The sequence below is a fragment of the Pagrus pagrus genome (genome assembly GCF_965226575.1).
Source record: "Pagrus pagrus genome assembly, chromosome: 2".
Lineage (NCBI taxonomy): Eukaryota > Metazoa > Chordata > Actinopteri > Spariformes > Sparidae > Pagrus > Pagrus pagrus.
The window spans coordinates 642,887-666,131 of NC_140186.1; the positions used below are offsets into that span (position 1 = coordinate 642,887).

The 23,245-nt window shown below is 48.6% G+C and overlaps 3 protein-coding genes across 7 annotated transcripts; 1 reads left to right on the forward strand and 2 right to left on the reverse strand.

Moving 5' to 3' along the window:
• Nucleotides 1-292: 292 nt before the first annotated feature.
• Nucleotides 293-3,980, reverse strand: polr3f (polymerase (RNA) III (DNA directed) polypeptide F). Its single transcript, XM_084383333.1, has 9 exons — nt 3,790-3,980; nt 2,851-2,968; nt 2,671-2,738; nt 2,363-2,430; nt 1,944-2,056; nt 1,706-1,849; nt 1,230-1,337; nt 582-773; nt 293-465 (listed from the first exon to the last, which is right to left on the reverse strand). Exons 1-9 carry the CDS (start codon nt 3,849-3,851, stop codon nt 388-390), a joined length of 951 nt encoding a protein of 316 aa, XP_084239459.1. The 5' UTR covers nt 3,852-3,980; the 3' UTR covers nt 293-387.
• Nucleotides 3,981-4,211: 231 nt separating this feature from the next.
• dzank1 (double zinc ribbon and ankyrin repeat domains 1) lies at nt 4,212-17,146 on the forward strand. 5 transcript variants are annotated; one of them, XM_084383285.1, is made up of 21 exons: nt 4,212-4,442; nt 5,371-5,485; nt 5,771-5,918; nt 6,024-6,126; nt 6,231-6,306; nt 6,789-6,904; nt 7,003-7,073; nt 7,163-7,280; nt 7,618-7,731; nt 7,988-8,071; nt 8,211-8,333; nt 8,897-9,058; nt 9,152-9,386; nt 11,270-11,373; nt 11,731-11,814; nt 11,894-11,987; nt 12,426-12,487; nt 12,659-12,736; nt 12,829-12,956; nt 13,316-13,390; nt 16,272-17,146. In XM_084383285.1, exons 2-21 carry the CDS (start codon nt 5,383-5,385, stop codon nt 16,432-16,434), a joined length of 2,241 nt encoding a protein of 746 aa, XP_084239411.1. In that variant the 5' UTR covers nt 4,212-4,442; nt 5,371-5,382; the 3' UTR covers nt 16,435-17,146. The 5 variants fall into 5 exon arrangements, with proteins under 5 accessions (XP_084239411.1, XP_084239414.1, XP_084239415.1 ...); XM_084383288.1 differs by having other exon boundaries at nt 12,444-12,487; XM_084383286.1 differs by lacking the exon at nt 4,212-4,442 and adding an exon at nt 4,458-4,547.
• A 190-nt stretch (nt 17,147-17,336) lies between these two features.
• kat14 (lysine acetyltransferase 14) lies at nt 17,337-22,902 on the reverse strand. Its single transcript, XM_084383273.1, has 11 exons — nt 22,771-22,902; nt 22,298-22,580; nt 22,061-22,182; nt 21,795-21,916; nt 20,532-20,704; nt 20,004-20,438; nt 19,309-19,901; nt 18,755-18,888; nt 18,498-18,673; nt 18,214-18,404; nt 17,337-17,841 (listed from the first exon to the last, which is right to left on the reverse strand). The coding sequence occupies exons 2-11, from the start codon at nt 22,554-22,556 to the stop codon at nt 17,668-17,670; spliced, it is 2,379 nt and encodes a 792-aa protein (XP_084239399.1). The 5' UTR covers nt 22,557-22,580; nt 22,771-22,902; the 3' UTR covers nt 17,337-17,667.
• Nucleotides 22,903-23,245: the final 343 nt, after the last annotated feature.

A 23,245-nucleotide genomic window follows, 5' to 3' on the forward strand; every position in this document is an offset into this window, starting at 1 on the left:
ACAGTCTGCAGGAGATCACAAACTGATGTGAACAGATGTTGACACCCTTTATTGGAGTTGCTCATAATAGTGAAAGTAATAATATGTTTATTTATAAGCACCTTACAAAGAGAGCAACAGACTGACAGCACAGAGCTCAGTGACCTCCATCAGAGGAGGACCAGGCTCAGGAAATCCTCGTGTTGGACAAACTGACAGAAGACTGAGGAGAGAGTGAGGAGTGAAGCTGCTGCAGCTATACCGACTCCTGTACACTTTTTATGAACTCATTAAATACACGCAATCAGCACAGTTCACTTCACATCAGACTTTTATTAAACTTCGTCATAAATACAAAATAAACGACACAGATCAAAAAACAGTTTTCATCAGAGCGACGAGCTGCCGTCAGAAGTCCAACCACTCCGTCATGTAGATGCAGTTGGACGGAGAGATTTCTCCTCCATCGTGACAGTCGTCAAACACCTGAGGACAGGAAACAGGAAGTCAGACATGGACAGCCTCTCCTCAGTCCTTTAAACCGATCCAGGGTGTGTGTGTGTGTGTGTGTGTGTGTGTGTGTGTGTGTGTGTGTGTGTTACCGGGCAGAGTCCGCAGGGCGTCCTGACGAGCCCGGTGGGCTGGATGACGGGGTTGACACCGCGGTAAAGCTTCATCTGTCCGTCCACGCTGCCCACCGTCCCCTCCTTGGCGGCGATGACGGTCATCTCCACCTTCCCGTCGTAGATGAGCGTGTTCAGGATGGTCTCGATGTCGTCCATGGACAGGTCCACCTGTACAACACACATTATGATGATATTATATATATATATATATATATATATGTTATCAGCTCACTGTCACAATGTTGTTGCTAATCTGCTGCTAACATGCTAACACCAACACACAGCCCTGTTTGTGAACCAATCAGCAGACAGAACCACTTAAAGCTCATTAAGGTGCTGTGATGTCAGCTACAGGTGATGTCTCCTGTCAGAGTACTGGATGGTCTGGTAGCAGCTCCTGCCTGCAGTGTTCTCATGGATGTAATAGATTACTTTGATACTGAAGGAAACTTGAAGATTCTCAGTGGAGTTCTGCAGAATCTTTCTTCTCTGACTTCTAAGAGGATTAATGGACGTTTGTTCTGGACCAACATCAGAGATGATGATACCGACAGTATGGGTGGTGTGTGCTGGGCCAATCTAAGGTGTGTGATGTCATCAAAGGGGCGTGGCCGTGGGCATCACCTTGCTGATTCCCAGCTCACAGATGTACTTCCAGACTTCATGTGAGGTGGCGAAGGAGCTGTTCCTCTGGACCATCGGACTCTGTTTACTGTCCCTCGCTGCTTCAGCCTGCACGCACGCACACACACACACACACACACACACACACACACACAGTTGACTCCACAGTGACTCTGCTGCCTCCTGCTGGTCATTTTAAAGCTTCTCATGGAGGAGTTGATCAGCTGACAACAGTCCAGACTGAGATGTTCCTCTCAGATTAATTAAGTGAACTAAAACTAAACTTATATTAGTGAACACCAACGACGCCCCGCTGCTCTGAGCTCCCAGTTTACGCCAATTCAGCTTAGGAGCGCTAAGCGCATGGCTAACTAGCGGTTACTTTGTGGATATGTGGCCCCCTTTTTGTTTGAATTTTTACATACTGCAGCTTTAATGTCGACCTCACAGCTGTTTAAATAAAGTTTTCTTTGTACCTTGCTCTGCAGGAACTTGAAGCACTGCTGGTTCAGAACTTCAACAAACTCGGACTCAAAGTCCTGGTCGCTGTACCAGGCCCCGCCGGTCACCGAGCGGTCCGGCTGCAGGTTGTACAACATGTACACCTTCTTCTTCGACGCCTGCACACAACACAGAGAGGAAACCTGGTATCTCCACAGCATTGGCTCGTCAGAACAAAGACAGTTTGAGTGTTTGGGTCGGTCTGAAACTCACGGCCACAGATTTGACGGCTTTGATCAGTTTCTTGCTCTCGAGGTTCTTCAGGATCTTGTTGATCTCCGTCAGAGGAAGGTTGCTCTTGAAGCGGATGTCTCTGCTCCAGATCCCTGCAGCACAGAACCACACCTCAACCACACCTCAACCACACCTGCTGTGTGTTTACAGGAGACCATGTGTGTCTCATGGACTGTGAGTGGAGGTGATGGAGGAGCTACAGTGATGAAGCTTCATCAGTCTCACTCTGTTATCTCTGCTGTCAGACACACACCTGGTCCGTCTGCTCAAGTTCACTGAGATACTTTCAGTGTGAACATATTGTAAACAGAATGAGCAGCTGTGTACAGATTGTGTGTGTGTGTGTGTGTGTGTGTGTGTGACGATGAGGATGATGTGACGAAGGTTCAGCTTGTTACCTTTGTTTCCTGCGTCCTCGATGATCTGATAGACCAGTTTCTCCTGGTTGTCAGAACCTTTCATCTTACTGAAACACAACGACAACAAACACGCTGGTCAGAGTCAGAGTCAGCTGGTGTTCATGTCACAGCTGACCGCTCGCTGAGACACGAGAGTGTGATCGACTGATGATCAACGGTGTTTGTTAACTTTGTCTCTGCAGGCGCCACAGCACCCAGTTCTGATGTTAAAGGGACAGTTCACCCAAACATGTGTGTGTGTGTGTGTGTGTGTGTGTGTGTGTGTGTGTGTGTGTGTGTGTGTGTACCTGGTGCTCTGTATGTCCTTCATCCTGTACAGGAGACCTGAGCTGTTCCTCAGCAGGTCCAGCTGACCCTGAACATGACATCATCAACAACGGATCAATCACTCTGATCACAAGCATTTACAGCCAGGCAGCCAATCAGGAGAGAGGAATGCACAGTGACGTCATCACCATGAGACTGACCAGTGACAGCAGCTTGTTGATGGCCATGGCTCTCTGCTGAGGCTCCAGGTGAGGCAGGTCATTCTGGATCACCTGGTCCGTGATACCGTGAGGAAACTGCTGACACAGCTCTTTGATCCTGCAGCACACACACACACACACACACACACACACACACACACTTCAGATTCTCAGATGTGAACTTTCAGACATTTTTCTATTGATCATGAATGTATATTTTATATTGATCTAAACTAAAGCTCAGAACATTTGGTTCTGGATCATAATGATATAATGTGTTTCTGTTCTGTACAAACATTTATTTTTGTTCAATAAAAGGAAAAACTGCTTCTTAGTGTGACGTAATAAATCAGAATTATTAGTGACTCTGTTTATGTTTCATTGATTAAAACGTGTTTCATGTTAATCATTTGCATCACAGTGACGTCATGTACCGAGCTGAACTCAAGTCTGATCCAAAAGACACAAAAACAAACTGGACCGAGCTGGATTCAAACAGTTCAGTGGTTCTGCTGACGTCCACACGCTGCACAGGGACATTTAAACCCAAAGAATCACAATGAACAGCTAAATTAAGAGACATGACTGATCCTTGAATTCGGCAACACATTCGGAACACTGGGCCGAACCTCTACCATGAAACAATCACTCCTGTGGCGCTCAGTCTCCCTTCTGTAACACTGTGAGGACAGTCAACGCGCAGCCAATTCCAACAATTTGGGGAAAGTACTTGAGATGGACGCGCTGCCTGAGTGCGGAGTTAACAACAAGGACGCAGCGGTCCAGGACAAGGCTTTATTCTCGACATGTGGGCTTCGTGTGTCCGATGATAACAACATACACATTCAATTGGACAGAATCTGCACGGAGTAAGGCGCACCGCTTCCAGTAAACAGCAGCAGGCTGAAGGGTAAGGCTCGCTAACGTTACCGGACCGACCTGTTCTCGATTTCCGCCGGTTCCGACAGGTTCGTCTCCTTCTTCACTTTCACTTCCGCCATTTTACCTCTGTTGTCTTTAGGTTTTAACTCTGTTGTCTTCACTTTCCTGTCAGGAGTGTTCTGACTGCTGGTTCGCCGTGTGGCTAATGTTGTCAGGCGGACATGCTAGTTCAGGGTCCTGAAAAGTTAGCTGCCGGCGGGGTGTCCTGAAAAGTGCCTGTTCAAAAGAAAACAACAGACTGAAGTTAACCTGAAACATTCACCGTCCTCGCGTTCGTCCTCGTGACTGAGCGGACTGAAGGTCAGAGGTCAAACGTCACATTCATCTGACGTAACCTTGTTCATATTGATGAATACAACCGGAGACAAAAGCACAAAGATGTTGACTGAACCGTGAATGTGAACTCTGGACTGACTGTTTCTCTGTGACGACTGTTCATTTAAAAAGAAACGAACAAACTTACATTTTACTTCTATTTGTATTTTAAGAAAAGTTTGTTTTAATTGATTCAACTCTAATAAAATATATATCGTCAATGAGCGCATGCGCGTAGGGCAGAGCTCGTTGCTTTGGAGACGCTTCCGTACACAGACGCCGCTCGGAGCAGCTCGACAGCTTCATCCGAACCTTCATCCGAACCTTCATCTCCAGTAAGATCATGTTCATCAGGTCCTGCTTCATGTCGGGCCCGGTGTCCGCCTGTTTTATCACACATAATACAGGAGGACAGACAGACAGACTTCAGCTTGTGTAAAGTAACTAAATACAGTTACAGTTACTTATTTAAAGACTGTTCACAGCCTCACAGCTGGGATGTTAATGACGTCATGGTGAACCAATCAGAATGATGAAGTTGTAAACATGTTTTAACAGAAACGTTACGTACATGTAACTATACTTCTGTACTTGTACTTTAGATACGTTACGTACACGTAACTATACTTCTGTACTTTTACTTTGGATACGTTACGTACACGTAACTATACTTCTGTACTTGTACTTTAGATACGTTACGTACACGTAACTATACTTCTGTACTTGTACTTTAGATACGTTACGTACACGTAACTATACTTCTGTGCTTTTACTTTGGATACGTTACGTACACGTAACTATACTTCTGTGCTTGTACTTTAGATACGTTACGTACACGTAACTATACTTCTGTACTTGTACTTTAGATACGTTACGTACACGTAACTATACTTCTGTACTTTTACTTTGGATACGTTACGTACACGTAACTATACTTCTGTACTTGTACTTTAGATACGTTACGTACACGTAACTATACTTCTGTACTTGTACTTTAGATATGTTACGTACACGTAACTATACTTCTGTGCTTTTACTTTGGATACGTTACGTACACGTAACTATACTTCTGTGCTTTTACTTTAGATATGTTAGTACATGTAACTATAAACACGAGCTGTACTTTTACTTGAGTAGATTCATGCAGGACTTTGACTTGTAAGAGTATTTTTAAATCGTGTTCTACTGCTGAAGTTAATTATCTGAGTTCTCAACCACTACTAATTGATTGATTGATTGATTGATTGATTGATTACCTGACAGGCAGTCGTCGTCATGACAGCAGGAGCAGTGTCAGCCCCGCTCATCATTCCCATCATCCAACGACACAGAGCCAAGAACCACATCGACACCAACACACCTGTGTCCATCCAGTCAGGTACAACCTCACCTGTCTGTTGGGTATTGACAGGTGTATTGACAGGTGTATGACAGGTAGTGACAGGTGTATGACAGGTGTATTGACAGGTGTATGACAGGTATTGACAGGTGTATTGACAGGTGTATGACAGGTGTATTGACAGGTGTATGACAGGTGTATGACAGGTGTATGACAGGTGTATTGACAGGTGTATTGACAGGTGTATGACAGGTATTGACATGTGTATGACAGGTATTGAAAGGTGTATGACAGGTGTATTGACAAGTGTATTTGCCTCTGCAGACACTCCTGGAGTATTGATCTTCTACACTCTGGATGGATCGAGGCCGGCAGCAGTGCAGCGGGGTCCAGCAGGCAGTAGCAGGAAGTACAGCGAGCCCATCCTGCTGCCAGCTGGTCGGGTGGCTGTCAGAGCCGTAGCTGTCACCAGGTAACTGCTCACCTGACAACACCTCAAACTCTGAGGAGAAACACATGTTCTTCAAACAGGTCGGAATCGTCTGTCTGTCTCACCTGTCTGTCTGTGTGTCTGTAGTGATGGCAGAGAGAGCTCCACAGTGACAAAGGTTTTCTCTGTTGAACTTGTGGATTCAAACTCGAAGGAGAACGTGGAGAACGTCCTGCAGAGCGACCAGCAGGTAATCAAACATTTCTCTGACTCCAGACTATATTTCCCATCAGCCCCAGATCTCAGATTCCCTCCCTGAAGTTAACGTCACAGTCCACATTCATTTGTCTTTAGTTTTCAGTTCAGCGTCCGTCCGAAGGAACCTCGTGGTCTGCTGAGAACCCTGCTGGTTCTTCACTGAGGCCTCCAGGTCTGTTCTGACTTTTCTTATTTCAAACAGAACCAACACTGTATGTCCACGACAGTCCATGTGTTTAGCTTAGCTTAGCACAAACACTTGATGCTGGGGGAAACTGTTAGCCTAGCACAAAACTCCAAGTCTGTCTGATGTACATGTTGTAGGTTGTCAGCTAACAAGCTAACCAGCAGACCATCCTGCAGTCAGCTGGGTTCATTTGACTGGAGCCAGGGGTCACGAATGAGACGTTAATTCTTTGCTAACTGGACCTAAAAGCTAACTCTGAGCTTATTGGACTTTGAGGCTAATGCTAAGCTAATTGGACTTAGACGCTAACTCTAAGCTAATTTGACCGTTAAGCTAACTCAAGACAGATGTCAGAGACGTTGGCCGGTCCTTGGTGTCCGGCCCGCGATGTGTTTAGCCTAGCTTGGTACAAACTAACCTGGTCTACCTGTTCACTTCATTCTTTCTGTCCTGTTCTTTGTCTTCAGAGCCGAGGATGATGGGAAATACCTCTCCTAAATCAGGCCCTCGTTTTCTGAACGGTCGGCTAGGTTCTCCAAACCCGGCTGCCCAAACTGAACGTTCCAGACGTTCCCAGTCAGCAGTAAACGGACCAAACACAACCAAACTAACACTAACCCCACTGTGGCACTGAGACGGGTCTGTGTTGACTCTTATTGTGTTCTGTTTCCTGTCTGTCAGAGTTCAGGAGCGCTGAAGCAGCTGAGCAGCACGCAGACGTCCAGAATCAACCGAGAGACGGACTTCCTGCGGTACGAACGGAGACGCTCTGTCTGTCTCTTTGTCTGTCTCTCTGTCTCTCTGTCTCCTTACCTGTCTGTCTCTCTACCTGTCTGTCCAGGTGTGTTCAGTGTTTGGGTCTTCGTCCCTCTGACCCATTGGCTCGGTTCTGTGCTCAGTGTGGAGCTGCGGTTCCTCTGTTACCTGCACACAGACGGCCCCCTGCTGAGGGAGGACAGGTACTGCACCTACACCTGTCTGTCCCACATCACACTGAGCAGTGTCCAGGTGATTCGGTTCACCTGGTTCCGTGCTGATCCGATCATGTTTGTGCTGCATTAGACTGTTTCTGTCAGTCAGGCTCTGATGGTCATGGGGTGGACTAAATAATAGAAACGTCTGTTCTGGCAACGAGTTCACAGCTCTGAGGTCTGGACCTCTACAAGACCTTTACTTTGAAAGGGTGCAGCGTTTAGTTCTGTTGTTTCCTGGTCGTCTGTCATCAGTAACGTGTGTGTGTGTGTGTGTGTCTGTGTCTGTGTGTGTGTGTGTGTGTGTGTGTGTGTGTGTTGTCAGGCGGTTTGCTGTGTGTTCTGTAACACACTGGTTCCTGTCAACACACACACTTGTTTAATCTGTGAGGAACCCGTCCATCAACAGCTACAGCCACAGGCCACACACACACTGCAGGTATACACACACACACACACACACACACAGAGACACACACACACACACACACATCACTGTTTTATCTGATTGATGAGAAAATCAATTAATTTAAAAATGTAATCTGTAAAGTAACTAGTAACTAAAGTCATCAGATAAATGAAGTGGAAGTATAAAGTAACAGAAAATGGAAATACTCAAGTAAATGTACTCAGTTACATTCCCTCAGTGGTCAGCAGTGTGTGTGTGTCTGTGTGTGTGTGTGTGTGCTGTGCAGGGTCATGTGGTGTGTGTTGGCTGTGGGAGTGGAAATCCAGCTCACATCTCCAGCTGTTTGACCTGTGAGAGCCGCCTGCAACCGGTGAGACACACACACACACACACACACACACACACACACAATTACATTTGCACTGCTTTAACAGATAAATCTGCAGAGATTTCACTTTTCATCTTACTGTGTATTATTATATTGTGTGTGTGTGTGTGTGCTGCTGCAGGCTGTGTGTGTCGAGGACAGCGCCCCCTCTGTCCCGTCAGCAGACAGCAGGATTTTGTCCTGCTCCAGATGTAAACGTATGAACCGGTGCGATGCCAGATTCTGTGACTGGTGTGGCTCAAAGGTGAGGACACGCCTGAGAACACCTGAGAACACCGTGTTAGCCAACATTACTGTCCAGCTGAGCAGCCGGTCCTGGACTCACCTGAGAACACTCAGTGTTCAGAGAGGCAGCGTCCACCTGCTTCTCCCTTGTAGTGATTCACAGAGGTGGAACGTTTTTGCTGCTCTGTCGCAGCTCTTTGCAGCTAAGTAGCTACATGCTAACTGAAACTGCGATAAAGCTAATAAAGAGCTAATAAAGTTTGTACTATATGTATTTTAAAGTTTGTGCTTCAGGTCCTGGTTGTAAAAATACATTAATAGTCTTCAAGACACTTTATGGCTTGAGAAGACTTACAAAAATCAGTAGCATGCTAGCTAATGTTAGCATCACTCCTCATTGTTGATGATAGAATAGCCTCTTGTGAATTCTGTGGTTGGAAATTGTCAATATTTGCATAAAGTTTTCAGTTTTTGTATGTTTTTGTATGGAGAAGTTTCTCCGTGCATCCAGTCTTTGTGCTAAGCTAGTCTGGAGAGAGAAGCATTGTGGGACATGTAGTGATGTGATGAATGTGTTTCTAGCCTGTTCATGCAGCCAGCTGTGTGATTTGTTGGCGATGTGGCGCGAGCGGAGACCCATACGCCTTCTACTGCGCCGCCTGCGGCATCTTCTTGGAAGCACCGGCCCCGCCCTCATCCTATAGTAACATCAGACGACCTGTTGGAGGTGGCGCCGCCAAACGAGTATGCTTCACGGCTGAAGTCATGTCGCTAACTCAGTGTATAATTCTGAACAGCACACTTGAGACTTGCTGTTCTCTCCGTGTGTGTGAGCAGGCTGCAGCCACAACTTCCCATGATGTCACCTGGCAGGCCACGCCCTCGTCTGACCCCGCCCCCAGGGTTAGGATGACCACACCCACTGCAGAGCAGTGCACACAGACTGTTGGACTCTATTACCCATCAGCCACTGAGCTACACAGGAAAGAGCAACAGAGGGCGCTAGAACTCAGCAGGCAGCAGGTGCCCAGAGACGGCCGACAGCTACTGACCGCCATCAGCCCGGGCAGAGGTCAGATGCTGACACCACCACTGACACCACTGATACCACTGACACCACTGACACCACCACTGACACTACTGACACCACTGACACCACTGACACTACTACTGACACCACTGATACCACTGACACCCCTGACACTACTGACACCACTACTGACACCACTACGGACACCACTACGGACACCACTGACACCACTGACACCACCACTGACACCACTGACACTACTGACACCACCACTGACACTACTGACACCACTGACACCACTGACACCACCACTGACACCACTGACACTACTGACACCACCACTGACACAACTGACACTACTGACACCACCACTGACACCACCACTGACACCACTGACACTACTGACACCACCACTGACACCACTGACACTACTGACACCACCACTGACACTACTGACACTACTGACACCATTGACACCACTGACACTACTGACACTACTGACACCACTGACACCACTGACACTACTGACACTACTGACACCACTGACACTACTGACACCACCACTGACACAACTGACACTACTGACACCACCACTGACACCACTGACACCACTGACACCACCACTGACACCACTGACACTACTGACACCACCACTGACACTACTGACACCACTGACACCACTGACACCACACTGACACTACTGACACCACTGACACCATTGACACCACTGACACCACTGACACTACTGACACCATCACTGACACTACTGACACTACTGACACCACCACTGACACTACTGACACCACCACTGACACCACTGACACTACTGACACCACTGACACCGCTGACACTACTGACACCACCACTGACACCACTGACACCACTGACACCACCACTGACACCACTGACACCACTGACACTACTGACACCACCACTGACACTACTGATACCACCACTGACACCACTGACACCACTGACACTACTGATACCACCACTGACACCACTGACACCACTGACACTACTGACACCACCACTGACACTACTGATACCACCACTGACACCACTGACACTACTGACACTACTGACACCACTGACACCACTGACGCTACTGACACCACTGACACCACCACTGACACTACTGACACTACTGACACCACTACTGACACCACTGACACCACTGACACTACTGACACCACCACTGACACTACTGACACTACTAACACCACTGACACCACTGACACTACTGACACTACTAACACCACTGACACCACTGACACTACTGATACCACCACTGACACCACTGACACTACTGACACCACCACTGACACTACTGCTACCACCACTGACACCACTGACACTACTGACACCACCACTGACACTACTGCTACCACCACTGACACTACTGACACTACTGACACTACTGACACCACTGACACCACTGACACTACTGACACTACTCACACCACTGACACCACTGACGCCACTGACACCACTGACACTACTGACACCACCACTGACACTACTGACACTACTGACACCACTGACACTACTGACACTACTCACACCACTGACACCACTGACGCCACTGACACCACTGACACCACTGACACTACTGACACCACTGACACCACTGACACCACTGACACTACTGACACCACTACTGACACCACTGACACTACTGACACTACTGACACCACCACTGACACCACTGACACTACTGACACCACCACTGACACTACTGACACCACTACTGACACCACTGACACTACTGACACCATTGACACCACTGACACCACTGACACTACTGACACCATTGACACTACTGACACCACTGACACCATTGACACTACTGACACCACCACTGACACCACTACAGGGGAACAGGGTGTTTCACATGTCGTCTCATGACCCGTCCATGTCCTCAGGTTACTGGAGGAAGCAGTTGGATCATGTGTGTGGTCATTTGAGGAGCTACACTCAGAACAACGCCCCCTTCAGGGCTCTACTGGGAGAGCCTCGCCTGGGCCGGGTACGCCTCACCTCACTTGCACCTCACCTGTCCAGTAGTGACATCACCTGTGGGATTAAAGGAGCAGTTCAACCTAAAAGTTAAATCCAGATGACTGAGCCTGACTTTATATCATCAGGAGGAGACGATGACTGAGCCTGACTTTATATCATCAGGAGGAGACGATGACTGAGCCTGACTTTATATCATCAGGAGGAGATGATGACTGAGCCTGATTGAAGTAAACTAACACTGTACGACAGGATCAGTTTCAGACAGCTCGACATACCTGGTGTGAGGCATCGGGCTCACCTGACCAGGTGGAGCAGTAGTGTGGTTTACTTCCTGTTTGTCACATGACGTGTTGTGTTCCTTCAGATGGTTTCTGCTGTGATCCAGGAAGATCAGTATGAGGTCAGTGTGACCGTCAGCTTCGTGTCGGCCGGGCGGGAAGAAAAACAGGTCCGTTGTACAATGTGTCAGCTGGACTCGCCGTGTGTTTGATGAACCGAGTGTGGGCTGACGGTGTGTTTGGTCTCAGGTGGATCCATCAGCTGATGGTGTTGGACTGACTGCAGGTCGGACCGAGACTCTGAGCAGTGTTACAGAGCGATCCTCCGACAGCAGCGGACTCAGTAAGAACCAACAGCAAACGCTTTTTAAATGTTGGTTAACAACGTTCATTAAACTGTCCGACAGGTTTAAAAGTGATCTGAGCAGGAAGAAATCACATCGTGTGGGATCATCAGGGTACGGTGGCCTGGAGGGGAAAAGATTCTTATTTTATTACACTAATAGGAATAATAAGCTACAATTAAACTTCAGGAGTTAAAGATGTAGAATGACGGAGTGTAAAGGAAACAGACTGGAGACGGCCTGTTGCTCTCGGGCTCGTTCGGCGCACATTTATGGACCCGGCTTCCTGAGGGAGCAGCTGTCAGACATCTCATAACGAGGACAGCGGTCACGGGGATCCTGTGTCTGGAACGCAGCACATGTTCTCACAGCGTGTTGAAAAGACGTCTTTGTCGTATGGACTGAGTCTCCTCAGTGGTTCTGTTTGTGTCTGACAGGAAGTGATGTGTCCACAGGTGTGATGAAACCTCCCAAACCCAACCTGATGCCCAAACCTCCGGTAAGAACGTGTGTTTCTGAAACTGATGATAAATCAGAAGAAGAAGAAACTGAAGTTGATCTGAACAGATCTGAGTGACACTGTTTTTCCTGGTTCTCCTTGTTCTCCCTGTTCTCCTGGTTCTCCTTGTTCTCCTGGTTCTCCTTGTTCTCCTGGGTCTTCTGGTTCAAGGTGAAAGACCTTCAGCTACTGAAGGAACTGGGTCCGGGTCGAGGTCAGATCAGCGTCATCCAGCAGCTCCTGGATCAGGTAAGAGCCTGTGCAGCCAATCAGCAGCCTCCTCTGGATCTCCTGACCCAGTTGACTCTGATTGGTCTGTTTGTTTTCTCATCAACCACCAGGGGGCGGACCCCTCCTGCTGCGGCAGGGTTGGCCGACACGCTCTGGCGGTTGCCGTGGTGAACGGCCACCATGATGCACTTCCTGTTTTGGTGCAGCGAGGAGCGGACGTGGACGAGCAGTCGGGACAGTAAGAAGACTTTAAAGAGTCGAGCCGCTAAACCTCAGAATTATTATTGTTATTTCTGCGTCTTTGTTCGATGACAAAGCCAATCACGGCTCAGCTGGCGGGCTCATTGCCCCGCCTCTTTATTGTTATCCCACAATGCACTGAGAGGCGTCACGTCGTGTTTGTACCAAACACAAACAAGAGAGATGATGATTGACTGATCGTTCTGTGATTGATCATCCAAGTGATCAGGAGCTCTTTGATCTGCACTCAACACATCTGACACGTTCATGTAGATTATGTAGTGAGAGAGATTATATAACATGATGTTATGTGATGTAATGTGTCACACGTGATGAAGGTGAACTCCTCCTCCTCAGGATGAAGAACTCAGCTCTGCATGAAGCTGCAGCTCGAGGCTCTGAAGGTCTGCAGTGTGCTACAGTCCTGCTCAGGTGTGGCACACACACACACACACACACACACACACATATACACCTCCACACCCACACACAACACACACTATGGCAGTAGAATCGTGTCATAATGCGTGTGCACATATCAACTGAACGTGTCACACGCGCCTGTGCAGCGAGCAGCTTCTGACGTGTAATTCCTCATTGACTTATAATGGTCCCCCGTTCACGTGCACGTTCACGCGTGATGACTGCTGGACGCCGGTAATCACACGACGCGCAGTGACTACGCGTAACATTCATGCGTTCTTTGCGAACACGCATTAACACTCGCATGAAGATAACTGAACATTTTTCTCACACGTAGGCGGAAATGACGTGCGCAAACTACGTCACGCGTAACAAGAAGCTGCGTGCGTACGAAGCAGCGTGCGCACGTCTGTCTGTCACTGTTTGACAAATGTTGTTACGCGTTCACACACACGTGCGGTCGCAGATTCTGATGTGCGACTGGAAGTTGATCTGCACCGTGCGCAACACTCCGCGTACATGAACGCATCCGTAGTTGTTGTGTTCCACTTTCATCCAGTAGATGGAGCCATCGATCAATACGAGATACAGACACACAGGCTTCTGCATGACATGATTCATGTGTTCAGTGGAGACAGAGAAAGAGTTCTGCTGCTGTTTCTTTACTTTGTTTCTCACATAAGACACAAAATCAGTGACAAACATTTGTAAGTTAACCACGCCCCCCGCAGGTGATCAGTTCATTGAGGACTGCTGGGACCGCTGGAGAGGTGCGTTAGGTTTGTGCACCTGAATAGCTGCAACACACTCCCGGCCGATGAGAGTCTAATTGTATATATATTATTAGTTGTAGCCTAACTGGGAAAACACGGGCAGAAACTTAGTGACCTTGATACTGTTTGTTTTTTTGTTAGCTGTGCACGTCCCGTGACGGGCATGCAGTTCTTAGCAGGCAGGCACTTCTCGGCATAACAAGTCTGAAGCCTAATTTTGTATTTACTTCAATATCAGCCATTTTTAAAGAAAAGTGAATAAAGTGAATAAATTATGGTAAAGCTCACCAGGCAAGACAAGTTTATTTGTATAGTACATTTCAACAACAAGACAATTCAAAGTGCATTACATAAAGTATACAGCAAGTAAAAGCAACAGGCATCATAAAAAAGACATTAATCACATTACTGTAAGTACAATTAAGTATATGGGACAGGAGACAGATATAAAAACTAAACAAGGCAGATAAAACAGAATAAAAGTTACAGTGCAGTGTGAGAAGAAGGCTCAGGTTTGATTTAATCAAAGGCAGCAAACAGAAAAGTCTTCATCCCTGATTTAAGGAAACTGTGAGCTGCAGCAGACCGACGGTTTTCAGGGAGCTTGTTCCAACGTGGAACATAAAAACGAAACGCTACTTCTCCATGTTTAGTTTTGACAGAGAGCAGATCCCAAATGACCTGAGAGGTCTGGACGTCGGGACTATTTTCTGAGAGGGGGGGCAGGATTTCTGTTGGGAGGGGCGGGGGAAGCACGCACTTTTATCAATGATTAAGGATTTGATTTGAAGTTATTTTATAATGGCATGCAGTTATAAGAGAACTAGATGGATGAACACAGCATCTTTGTTAAGAAAATGAAACTTTGATAACTACATCAGGCCATTTAAGGAACATAACAGCATTATTTGTACCCTTGAATGAAAAAAAGAAAAGTCTGCTCCTGACTCAGGGCTTTCATGCATTTCCATAAGTGGACCTTCTCTCAGTTGACCTACTGATGAAGATTTTAAGCAGGGTCGAGACATCGCTTTCATCCATAAGGTCACTGTGAACGTTCATAACGGTTAAATGTGTTCGTCTCTCCTGCGTCATGGTGTTGCAGCCAGGTTTTCAGCCTGCGCAGGGCTGAGAAAGAGCGCTCGGATGCCGGACAGATATTGGCAGGGCCAGACAGCTTAATGAGCTTCTCCACCACCGACAGCATGGAGCGGGTTTGGGGCTGCAAGGTGTGCAGGATGGACACATCCTGGATGGAGCTAACTTCTCGTCCCTACACACATCCCTCAGTATGTCCAGCTCAAGGCTTAGCCGCTCTGGTGGAAAGGGGGTCAGTTCCAGGGAACCCACATCCACTCGTTTCCCCTGAGCCGCCTCAAGAACTGCCTGCTCTCGCCCTGCAGCTATGCGGAGTCCTTCCTGATCAAAACGCCGCTCCACCTCGGAGCGCACCAGGTCCATGTGCAGCCTGACTCCTATGCCAGATGCCCAGGCTACTGTATGTAGTCAGGCAGGCTGCATTTCACATCAGAAGCATAGATCTATGCATTAATCATATGAAACAGATAAATGTAAGTCAGTCTTTATTTTTTTAAAGCGTAATGCAGTGGGTAGGGAGGCTGATGGGGTGCGGGGGGGCGGATGCGGCCGACAGACAGGGAGACAGTCCAAAGATCTGATGACTGGAGTGACACGATCCACCCTCCTGGTCCCGCTGAGGACTCGAGCAGCAGCGTGGCAGTGTCTGGCTCGCTGCTGCCTCCCCTGGTTGACGACACTTCATGTACGCGGACTGGTGCGCGCGATGCAGATCAACTTCCGGTTGCGTAGCATCAGAAACTGCGACCGCACGTGTGTGTGAACGCGTAACATCATTTGTCAAACAGTGACGGACAGACGTGCGCACGCTGCTTCATACGCACGCAGCTTCTTGTTACGTGTGAAATACAATCTGCACGCACACACAACAAAGTTATCATGCGTGCACACACGTTGCTGCGCGTCTCTCTGGTTGTTTTGACATCGATTTACCTTCATACACACACACACATAACACACACACACACACACGTCTTCATCACACTTCACCTGGTCACCTGTGGCTGTTGTTCTTTCAGCTGTAAGGCCAGCGTGAGGCGCAGGAACGCCGGCGGTCAGACGGCGTATGACGTGGCGGTGAGCTCCGGCTGCAACAACATGGTGTCTCTGCTGGCTGCTCAGACCGGACTGGACTTACTGGGCAAACTGGGAAAACCCAAACTGAACCTGGACGTGTTCTGAGTCAGAACAACACAAACTTCACTGGTTTATAAAACTTACTTCAGATAGATTCAGACTCATGTTCCCTCTCACCGTTCTGACAGGTTTGTGTTTTAATGTCGTGTCCGTACAGTAATAACACCACCAGGGTTCGGACTGGTTCCTGTAGACCGGCTCCATTATCAACCTGTTCACCAGAATAAATGCTGGCAATTCATCTTTCTACAAACCATGGATACCTTACACCTTTGTTTCTACAGGCTCAGTTCATGTTGTGGTCCGGTTAGCTTAAGATACAAAACCACCTGGTTAGAGTCTTAAGCACCTGGTTCTGTCACAAACATCCAGTGGTTTCACTCTTACAGATGTTGAAACACTTCCCTGAACAGTGGTCTCTGACCCGGCAGTGGTCTCAGCCAGCTGCCACGGCACCACCGTTGCCTCCATGTCGATCCGATATGTACGAGACAGATTTAAAGTATCGGTGTTTGCCATCGTAGACTTAATGAAGACTGTTGTGACTCTGAGGAAAACAGAAGCGATCCAGTCGTCTTTGTGACGGCACCAGTAAAACCACCTGGAGACACTTGGATGGAAACGTTGTCTTTTTCCACTTTTACTATGATTTGAGAAGCAGGTGGTTCTGATTCTGACCGAGGTGGATGTGTTGAACGTGGTTTTTTGTTACTTGAGTGAATTTGTTGACTGAATAAACACAAACTGTTTCACAGCGTCTGTTGACTAAGGTCTGTTCTTGGTTCTGATGTTTATTAAATGACTGAGCCCAGATGATTCAAACAATCCGTACTTTATATGAACAGCAGGTCAGTTTGCTCTGAACAGCTGACTACAGTGAACACGAAGTGTTTTTATCTGAGTTTTGTGTCTGAGGCGTCAGCGTTACACAAACAAACATTCAGACGCTTGAGGACAAACAGATTTACTGGAAAACTGAGAATGAAAACAATGAAACCAGAAGTCACATCAGTCAAAACATGGACAGCTGAGCACTGAATGACCCGACCAGATCGATCACATCTACACAAGAACTTCTTCACAGTTTCTTCTGGTCAGTTCTAGATGTCGTCAGGCTCGAGCAGACGGTGGCTGCTGAGGGTTAAATCTCTGGACCAACTGGAAAAACCTGAGCAGTGACCGTCCAGGTGCCTTTGGGCCAGGCACTGTGCTGCTCAAGAACTCTGTCTCTGCAGTTCTGATCCAGCAGGTGGACCTGAAACGGTGCGTGCCGATATCTTAGCGCCTCAGTCGGAGGAAGAAGGCGTGGCGGCACTCGGTGCTGTCCACAGGATAGTATTTATCATAGAAGTCCAGGATATATTCCTCCGCTTTGAAACCAAACTTCTGATAAAGCAGCATGGCAGGATTACTGGCAGACACGTGCAGCGTCACATCTTTCCCCATGCACGTCTGAAACACACCAACACATCATCTCAGTGGAGGTCAAGGTCATGACCCGGGTGATGACTCACAATGAAGAACAAAACCATGATTACTTTCCAGACATCATGTCTGAGGATCATAAACCTCTGCAGTGTTTTAACATCTGATAAACCTTCAATAATCTGTTGCATGTTTTAATGTCAAAGTGAAACCATCTTATAAATGGGTCAGAACTGTCAGACTGCTGCAGCTGGCAGCTGTTAAACGGACTTAAATGTAATCGCTGCTCCAACTGTCGGTCGACACAGTGCGTCCGCCTCAAGTACTGGCTGGTTCAGACCATCTAGTGACTTCTCTCTGTCACAGCAGCAACACCTGTGACTGATTCTGGAGCCTCACCTGGATCAGATGGTAGATCATGAAGGTGCCAATGCCAGCTCTCCTCCACTCAGGATGGACCAGCAGGAAGGAGATGTAGGCCTCATTGTACTTCACGTCTGGCACCATGAAACCAAAGCCGACCACGACTTTCTTGTAGAGGACGACCACGCTGAAGTCGGGGTACTGCAGACACTCTGACAGGTCCACACCTAGAGGAGGACAGAACCGAACAAACAGTAGGTTTGGACCGACAGATTCATGGTGGGATGGATCTTAGTGAGGAAAATGTCCGTCTGTGCTACCTGGCCAGAAGCTGTCATGACACATGGCGTTGACAGAGGGGATGTGGTTCGGGCGGACGTAGCAGTAGTCGATGGGGGCGTTTGGTTCTGGGACCCAGTCAGGCTCCTTCCTGTGAGCGTAAGCTTTGATCTCTTCCAACAACCTCAGCTTCACTGGGCGACTCTCATAATCCCTCCTGAAGAACAAGAGAGAAGTTACACTCGACTGATGAGGCACTGACCCTCTCCACCTGATGGAGGCTCTCAGGACTCTGTACCTGATGAACGGTTTCAGGATGCGGGATGTGTACGGACTCTTGATGCTCTGGTCCAAACTGCCCTCAGCTCCCATCAAACGATGCCAGAAAGACACTGAATGCTGCTGGAGGCCTCTTCTGCTCGAGAGGTTGGTCTGCACACAAACACATTTATGTCGAGTCTACATCAGTGGTTCTGTCACTTTTCTTGTGGTTTCAGCATCACCAACAGAACCAGAAGCAGTTAATGTTTCCCATGGAGTCAGTGTTACAGGACGACTTACTGAAGGGAGGTTTCTCTGATCACTGCTGAGAGCAGGAGGTCAAACTAACTGCTTACACAATCAAAACATCTGAATCATTTACTGTTTCACGTGTTTCCTGTTTGTTGTGTACCATCATGCAACAGGAGGAGCCTGAACAGAAAGTCATCATGAGGTCATGCAGCGTCCTTATCATTAATAAAGTCCAGCTGAAACAGGGTTCTGGGTCAGGACATGACATGTGGAGGTATCAGTAAAACAATGGGATATACAGGACAGACGTGTGAAGACCAGGATGTTTGTTGAAGGTACCTGGAAGCGATCAAGAATACGCAGCTCCTGGCTGTTGGTGCAGTATTTTCCCATGATTCCAACTCGTATCTGTGACCCCACCTCCTGGGCGCCGTAGATCCCTCCCACCAGGCTGAGGGTAGCGCTGATGGCCCGGTCGATGTCCAGCAGGGGGAGCCCTCTCTGCCTCTTGGCCTGGCGGACCAGCAGCTTTCTCTGGAGGCGCTTGGCCTGTGGGGTGACAGCCAAGGCCAGCGGGCAGGCATCCAGCCGTCGCAGCAGCATCCTCTCCTCATACAGACTGAGCATGGCGAAGCGAGGAGTCTGGACACCACCAGAACCGTCTGCTTTCTCAGAATGTGTTATCCTTCTCCGCTCAGGTCCTCCGGCACTAACACACCCCCCAGTGGAGAGAGATGGACCTTCACCCTGTCCTACCGGCTCTTCAAAGTCGTCCCCACGCTCGCGGCCTTCATCGTCCTCACTATCTGCTTCACGCTTTATGTGAGGCGGTGCTATACGGAGCTTCTTGCGAGCGACAAGGTTGGCGCTGGGAGGAGGGATGTACTCCATCCCTGGGTCGATCATTCCCTCCGTCTCCATCTCCTCATCGTCTGGAGGTCAAAGCATCAGAAACAGCACGGCGTCAGCATTTACATCATGTCAACATAAAACTTCTCACAACAGACAGTTAATTAAGTGGAGCGTGAACTCACCATGGAACAGAGCCTGTGGAGGCATGGCGTCAGGGATCAGGTCCGCCTCGGACAGCAGGCTGGGTGTTGCTGAATGAGATGCCGGCGTCCCCGGGGCGGAGAAGTCCGGTGAGGGTGACGGTGATGGGCTGGTGAGTGGAGTTCGATCTGAAGAGCTGAGGGAGGAGAAATCGATGACCTCACCTTTCTCCAGGACGAGGTCGGGCCGGCGCCCAGTGCTCCCCCCGCGGCCTCCGCCCAGTTTCACTGGCGTGGAGGAGGTACTGCGGTCGGTGTAGCCGCTCACCGCCTCTTTCTGTGCCCTCCGGATGTCTTTGGCCTCCTGGGTGCGAGAACGTTTTTCCTTTAGCTGCATGGCGTTCTCCACAGGGTTCCTGGCCCCGCGCTTCCTCAGACCCTCCACAGTGATGATCGGGTCCACAGCAGGTTTGGAGGCTGAAGGCAACAACAAAATATCAGCTCAGTGTCATTTACCTGCAGGAGTGGAACCTTTGACCAGAGTGCTGGATGATTTTGGGTGGAGGTTACCTTTAGCCTTGGTGGTGGATTTGTCCACCTCAGGTCTCAGAGTTGGAGGTCGGTTCTGGACCAGTTTCCACCAGCCGGGCTCACCAAACTCCTGAGCTCCAGAGCGGAAGAAGGTGGGACTGCCGACTGACAGACAGCCAGCCACCGTGCTCCACCACGTCGACGTCTTCTTCCTGCACATTGAAAACAGTCACCGGGTCACACACCACCACAGGAAACTCAATCCGGGTCTGGACAGGACTCGCTGAGGTTCAGGTTCAGCAGCTTTTCATTTTCTGACTGTGTTGTAACCAATTACACCCGATATCCATTATCAATGTCACCGTCCTGTGTGTCTATGTCATCTGTGGGCCGCCTGCACCACAGGAACTTGGTTCTAACTACACTAGTCTCCAAGAACCTTTAGAGAACCTCAGGAACGTAATCTATGACTGGAGAGAAACCAGAGACTAAATGTAGGTCCAGAGTTCAGACGGTCTAAACAACCACAACAACTACAGCACGTGTACGACCTCATTCACAAGATATAGACGTTCTACAGTATGGATGTGAGGACGAGGGGCTCTAGATGTTTGTTCAAGGTTCCCATGAAACAGTTACTGACATGGCGACCAGAGGAGGACTTCAGCCAACAGTGCTGAATATTTGTTACGACCTCGACACAGAGCTGGTGGTCCGCCAGCTCCCAGTGAACTCTGCCGGATATCGTTTGGCGGGTTTGATTTCCTGGAGCGAACACGTCGAATCTGATGTGTCCGAGTTCTGGTTCTGCCCCTGACTCTCTCCTCCAGAGCTGACCTGCCATATTGTGAATTTGCACATATTCATGTTTTCGCACTGACTTTGTGTAATTAAGACGCATAAAAACATGTTTTCTGTGGAAATACACCTTTAAATAATGACAGACTTCCTGCTGCATTTCAGCTGAACCCACTTTTAGCTGCAGATTCAGTGTCTGTCTCCAACCTGCTGGATCACATTTCTTCTTCTCCCTGATGTCACTGCGTTCCTACACGTCAGATATTAGTTTGGTGTTTTATTACTGATGGAAAAGACAACACGACCAGAATAAGACCCGGAAACATTATAAAACCAGAACTATCCTTCAGCTTCAGGTGCATCCCATCACTTCGTTCACACATTTGTAACCAACTTGTCCTAAAAACACGATCAAGACTTTTACAGCAGGTCAGTAAATACAGTGACAGCAGGAGGGAATGACAAGTGAGCCATGTTAATAACAAGGTAAAAGTAAAAGGTGACCTTGTTCCCAGCAGGAAGTTCCAGTGTCGGCCAATGAAAGCACAGATGTCCTCTTTCCACCTGAAGTAACCCTGTCGGCCGGTCCCTTCCAGAGACAGGTTGTACATGGCCAACATCACCACCTGACACAGGAAATACAAAGAACCATCACAAAGACTCAATCTTTGGTGTTGTAGTCTTCATGTGTGCGGTGAATCTGCTGAGCTCACAGAGGAAACGTGTCCTTCACTGTGTTTGAAGGGTGACTGAATGAATGCAGTTCGTACCTGCTGCCAGGTGAGTCTCATCCGCTCAAAGCTCTCCTTCCCGTCCTCGGAGCAGTCGCAGCAGATGAATTTAAAGAAGTTGTCTCCTTTCAGGTAGCTGGGCTGCTCACCGCGGAGCTGAGCTGATGAGCAGACAGATACAAACTGTTACAGTCCAGCTGATCAGAGATCAGGTTTATTCGCTCCTGGAGGGGAAGACCCCTGATGGAGAAACAGAGCTGTGATTGGCTGTCTCACCTGCAGGGACCCACTTGTGGCAGCGGTCGCAGTAGAAGGACATGTCCTCGCAGGCCCAGCCTCCGTCAGCCTCCTCGCCCACGTCGCTGGTCAGAGAGTCTCCGCTCTGGTCATGTGACAGATCCACTGAACCCTGATCCTCCGACTCCACGATCAGCAGAGTCTCGCCCTCCACCTCGCCCTCCTCCAGCCCCTCTGAGGCCGATGTACAGGTCGCCTCATCCTCCCCTCCGCCCAGCTGCTCACTGCTGCTGTCCATCACTGCCGAGTCGCACCGGACTCTCTGTAACGAACAGGGAGCGAGAAGAGGAAAAATACATTTGTGTGAAAGACGAAGAGTAAATAACTTCACTGGACAGAGAGCAGACGGAGGGAGAGCGAGCACCAGCCTCACAAAGCAGCGCTGGTCACAGTCCAGAGTTACACAGTGTGACATCACAGCCTCCTCTCCTTTGTGAACAGGTGTATCATACCTGTGTCAGTGGTCCTGTGGGCGGAGCTCCGTCTCTCTGCGTTGCCTGTCCTCCTCCAGCTGTCTGGTCAGAGTCCTCTGCTCCTCCAGCAGCCTCAGATTCTCCTTCTTCCTCTCCACCCGCTCCAGATCTCTGACCACGCCCTCGTGGAGACGCTGACGGACAAAAGATTGAATAATAATCAATCAGAACCATTCGTCCCAACACGAACCGTCCAGACTGCTGCAGCTCTGTGAGGGCTGGAGATTATTCTATCAATCAGCTGATTAGTCGTTGAAAACTGTCTCGTTTTGTCTCGGAGCAGAAGGAAACCGATTCATCGATCATCAGGACAGCTGCTGATTGAATCAATGGATGAGTCTGCAGCTGTGTGATGACGTCATGTGGTTTTAACTGAAGCTGCTGAGTTTCACAGCTCAACACAACAGGAAACACACTGACCTTCAAAATAAAGTTACATTTCCAGACAGTGAAA

Coding starts and splice junctions, on each gene's coding strand:
- polr3f (XM_084383333.1), bottom strand. CDS start 3,851: ATGGCGGAAGTGAAAGTGAAGAAGGAGACGAACCTGTCGGAACCGGCG. Junction 2,431..2,670: donor AAGGACATACAGAGCACCAG/GTACACACACAC, acceptor GTTGTGTTTCAG/TAAGATGAAAGGTTCTGACA. Junction 774..1,229: donor GTGAGCTGGGAATCAGCAAG/GTGATGCCCACG, acceptor TGTGTTGTACAG/GTGGACCTGTCCATGGACGA.
- dzank1 (XM_084383285.1), top strand. CDS start 5,383: ATGACAGCAGGAGCAGTGTCAGCCCCGCTCATCATTCCCATCATCCAA. Junction 5,486..5,770: donor ACCTGTGTCCATCCAGTCAG/GTACAACCTCAC, acceptor TTGCCTCTGCAG/ACACTCCTGGAGTATTGATC. Junction 7,281..7,617: donor CCCCTGCTGAGGGAGGACAG/GTACTGCACCTA, acceptor GTGTGTTGTCAG/GCGGTTTGCTGTGTGTTCTG.
- kat14 (XM_084383273.1), bottom strand. CDS start 22,556: ATGGACAGCAGCAGTGAGCAGCTGGGCGGAGGGGAGGATGAGGCGACC. Junction 21,917..22,060: donor TGAGACTCACCTGGCAGCAG/GTACGAACTGCA, acceptor TTCCTGTGTCAG/GTGGTGATGTTGGCCATGTA. Junction 19,902..20,003: donor TCCACAGGCTCTGTTCCATG/GTGAGTTCACGC, acceptor TTTGACCTCCAG/ACGATGAGGAGATGGAGACG.